We start from the raw sequence: 4,200 nt of genomic DNA on the forward strand, positions 1-4,200 counted from the left end.
GACTGTTTGCACCTCAACTTGTTTTGCCCATAACTTTGAAACCGTAGCTCCGTTTTTGACATGCTACTAGTCTACGAACTCGGGGCATCATGCACTTCGCCGCAGTACCCTGGTCAACTAGAAATTCCAACTGGGACAAAAAGTCAACTTTTAACCTCCTTGGTCAATGTCAACCTTGGTCAACTTGCACGGATTCTGGTGTGATTTGGGACGGGGTGGTACATTAAATATCACTTTATTCGTGATATGGTGGAGAGGAAAGAATTTGTGTTGGAGAAAATACCAACTGAGCTTAATCCCATAGATATGGGAACTAAAGTCCTACCTGTGAGCAGGTTTAATTCATGTAAAACCTTGCTCGGAGTTGAGGTAGGTTAATGTGGAACAATGTGAAGTTTGCAAGGATGGTTTTGAAAGTTTCTGCTATATTTAAGCTCTTGAGGATTAGGTGGAGAAATGTGAGGAATTAATCCTTAAGAGCTAAGGAAATAGAGTGCACCTGTGCTTCAGTGATTGACCTGGTGCTCTTAGATAAAGAAAGAAGAGGATGGAACGGTAGCATTCCTTTGATGGGCTTAAGCACTTTAAAAGGGTATGACAATGTTTTGAAGTTTGTTTTAATTAACTGAAACACGTGCAATGCAGGTGCAGGTTAGGTTGGTTATAACAGGGGGTTAAAAAGGCTGTTTAATACATACCAGATTTTAACTACTTCTTCATCTTCTTCGTAGAGAGTAGAAAATTCAAACTTGCAGAACCTTCTTTATGAGTTGATTTTCTGGGTTTGTAAGAGAGAGATCTGTTCTTTCTTTGTTGTTTCAATTCTTGAAAGAGTTTTGTAAGGGTAATTGAAGTTTCTTTGTGAAACTTTGTGAATAATCTGAGAGAGGGTGTAAAAGGGGCTAACGGGTTGGTCTTTCTTGGGTGTCCTCTGTGTGAGTCACCATTGTAGAACCTGCAAGCTTGTAATTTCCTCAACAGATAATAAAATAGCAGAAGCTTAGAGAACCTGAGCACGAGGATGTAGGCATTCTTTGGCTGAACCTCATTAAATCGTGTTGTGTGTTCTTTGTTGTTTTTGTTCTTAGTTCTCTGAATTCCACAACAACTTGACTTGTCCTCAAATCATCTCACCGGAAATATTCCAGAGGAACTTGGAAGTTTGAAGCTATTGCTCAAACTTATGCCAAATGAAAATCAACTATCTGGAGAGATTCCTCACATAATCGGAATGCTACCTGATGTGGAGAGTTTAGACTTGGCAGCAAACAATCTAAGTGGGTCAATTCCAAAAGATCTTGGAGGTTGCTCTAAGTTGATACAGTTGAATTTGGAAAACAATAAATTTGAGGGGAGTATTCCTTGGGAGATAACAAATATGAACTCTCTTAAAAACCTTGATTTCAGTTCTAATCTGCTGACGGGAGAGATGCCACCTCAGCTTGCAGAAATGAAACGTTTAGAAACTCTAAATCTCTCACATAATAATCTTTCTGGTTTCATTCTGTCTAAGTTTGATGAAATGAAGAGGTTGACAATGGTTGATATATCCTTCAACCAATTGGAAGGTCCTATTCCAAATTCCAATGCTTTCCGTGAGGCTTCATTTGAAGCATTCAGAAACAACAAAGGCTTGAGTGGTTATGCCGCTGTTTGCCACTTTGCTCTCATGGTAAAAGGGGCAACAAAGTCAACATATTGATTATACTGATATCTTTTTCAGCAGCCTGTTTCTTCTATCCATTTTTGTAATTCTATACATTCTTTATACAAGAGAAGTGAAGAAAACAAACATCCCCGATGATCAAGAAACACAAAATCAGAATATGTTTGAAGTATGGAACTTGGATGGGAAAATGGTGTACGAGAACATCATTGAAGCAATGGAGGAGTTTAACTCCAAATATTGCAATGGAGAGGGAGGAACCGGGAGTGTTTACAAGGCAGAGTTAAGCACTGGCCAAGTTGTTGCTGTGAAGAAGTTTCATACAAACACAAATGATGATGATCATCAGAAGTCTCAATATCTCAAAGCATTTACTAGTGAGGTTCATGCACTAACACAAATACGACATCTTAACATCGTGAAGCTATATGGGTTCTTTTCACATCGAAGGCACTCGCTTTTGGTTTACGAGTTCATAGAAGGTGGAAGCTTGCGAAATGTACTTATGAACAATGATGAGGAAGCAAGAGCTTTTGGTTGGAACAAAAAGGTAAATGTTGTGAAAGGTGTGGCAAATGCATTGTCTTTTATGCACCGTGACTGCTCACCGCCCATAATCCATCGAGATATATCAATCCCAAATATTCTGCTGAATGCAAAACATGATGAAGCTCGTGTTTCTGATTTTGGGATGGCTAGACTTCTCAAACCTCACTAATCCAACGGGACTTTGTTTGCTGGAACATTTGGATATGCTGCTCCAGGTCAGTACATATTGCATATTCCAATTATTGTATATTTCTTGTCTCTTTAAATTATGTCATTAATCTAGTACTGAATGAAGATCCATGCAGAACTTGCTTACACAATGGAAGTGAATGAGAAATGTGATATGTATAGTTTCGGTGTGGTGATGCTGGAAGCACTTAAGGGGAAGCATCTAGGAGACCTCATTTCATCTCTCTCATTGTCATTGTCCTCACCATCATATGCAACACCAACTTTTGATCAAGTGGCAATAATTGATCTTTCGGACCAGCGCTTTGAAGGATATTCAACGTTGACTTGAGTTTCTAGAATTATCTATAGTTGGATAGCAAGTACAGCTTTAGAATTGGTGAAGAAAATATCCAAGCTTGCAATGTGGAGCACCGGCCTTGAGGAGAAATCCAGAATCTTTGAGTAAGTTGTTGAACCGACATGGGCAAGCTATAAAAAGAAAAGATGGGCTGCCATGTAACGTGAGCTAGCAAGGGAGCTCCAAGGAGGCTCTCGGTTAGTGTGACTGAGAGCAAAGTTTTGGTAGAGTCTAATGTGTGTGTGTGTAAGTGGTGTAAAGTGAGTATAGTAGGCTCCCAGAGAAAGAGCTATCTTGTCCAAGTTAGTAATGTCAGGTGTTCAGGTGTTAAAGTGTTTTATAGGTTATTATATATGTGGATCCCATTGAATGTATGAATGTTATATATATATATATATATGTAAAAGTCTTATAAAAGTCATTTCATATGGTATAAGTTATTATTTTCCCTCAACACGCTTAGACGCTCCCACGAATGAAGAAGAGGGAAAGTGCTTTCTATTATCAAGATTGCATTTGCATGCTTGCTTAACACTCCACAATCTCGTCCAACAATGAAACAGGTTGCTCGGGAGCTCTCAACTCAGACCCATCATTTGTCAAAGCCATTGTCTTTGGTTTCCTTAGGAGAGCTGTTTGGTCTCAGTGATTCTACTTCCTGTACACATTATGCATGTTTATCTCTATGCATTTCGTTTTGATTTTTCTTTTTCCTTGTTGAAGACTTGAATGTGAATGTGTTGCTGGTTTTCTTTATGTTGTTGCTTTTGGGATAATATTTCCTTATGATACATTTATTATGTAAACAGGGGAGAGTTTATCCTTATGTGAGTTTAAGGTGTGGAAGAAATACATTGATGTCTTTTACCTGCTCATCCACTTTAATCTAGCACGTGCGCCACCCCTCCTCTCTATGCTCAAATTTTATTTTATTTTTTTACCCCTCCTCTCTACGCTCGAATTTTATTTTATTTTTCATTAATATATATTTATCTATCTACTCTTTTGACCTTAGACATCTATGAATATGCCTCCCTTAACCTTTCCTTCCTCCCTTCCTTCTCTATCCTGCAGCCATTTATAATTCCTTCCGTTTACTGCTCCTTCCTTCTATCTCCCACAGCAATGTGTATTTTTGGGTTTTGAATTTTTCATTTTCTTTTACATTTGTGTTTTGTTTTATTCATATATATATATATATATATATATTAACTAATTTGTATATATTTTTATTCATATTTATTATATGATGATAACTATTTAATATAATTATAGTATTTATCTATATAATATTTCAACAATATAATAACTATTCAATCAAGGTTCTTAATATAATAGAAGTGTAATTATTTAATAACAAAAATATTTATTTTATAAAAATATCTATAACATAATTCTTATATCAATTTTGTATTAATTTGGAGAAACTAATCTGTATTTTTTGTTTTAATTACAC

General features: G+C 36.7%; 1 protein-coding gene across 1 annotated transcript; it reads left to right on the forward strand.

The window, feature by feature from the left end:
* The first annotated feature begins 1,183 nt into the window (after positions 1 to 1,183).
* Positions 1,184 to 2,384, forward strand: LOC132799612 (MDIS1-interacting receptor like kinase 2-like). The gene is made up of 2 exons (XM_060811907.1): positions 1,184 to 1,689; positions 1,775 to 2,384. Exons 1-2 carry the CDS (start codon positions 1,184 to 1,186, stop codon positions 2,382 to 2,384), a joined length of 1,116 nt encoding a protein of 371 aa, XP_060667890.1.
* The last annotated feature ends 1,816 nt before the right edge of the window (positions 2,385 to 4,200 follow it).

This window comes from Ziziphus jujuba, chromosome 10, assembly GCF_031755915.1.
Source record: "Ziziphus jujuba cultivar Dongzao chromosome 10, ASM3175591v1".
NCBI classification, from domain to species: domain Eukaryota; kingdom Viridiplantae; phylum Streptophyta; class Magnoliopsida; order Rosales; family Rhamnaceae; genus Ziziphus; species Ziziphus jujuba.

Coding starts and splice junctions, on each gene's coding strand:
- LOC132799612 (XM_060811907.1), top strand. CDS start 1,184: ATGCCAAATGAAAATCAACTATCTGGAGAGATTCCTCACATAATCGGA. Junction 1,690..1,774: donor ATGGTAAAAGGGGCAACAAA/GTCAACATATTG, acceptor TCTTTATACAAG/AGAAGTGAAGAAAACAAACA.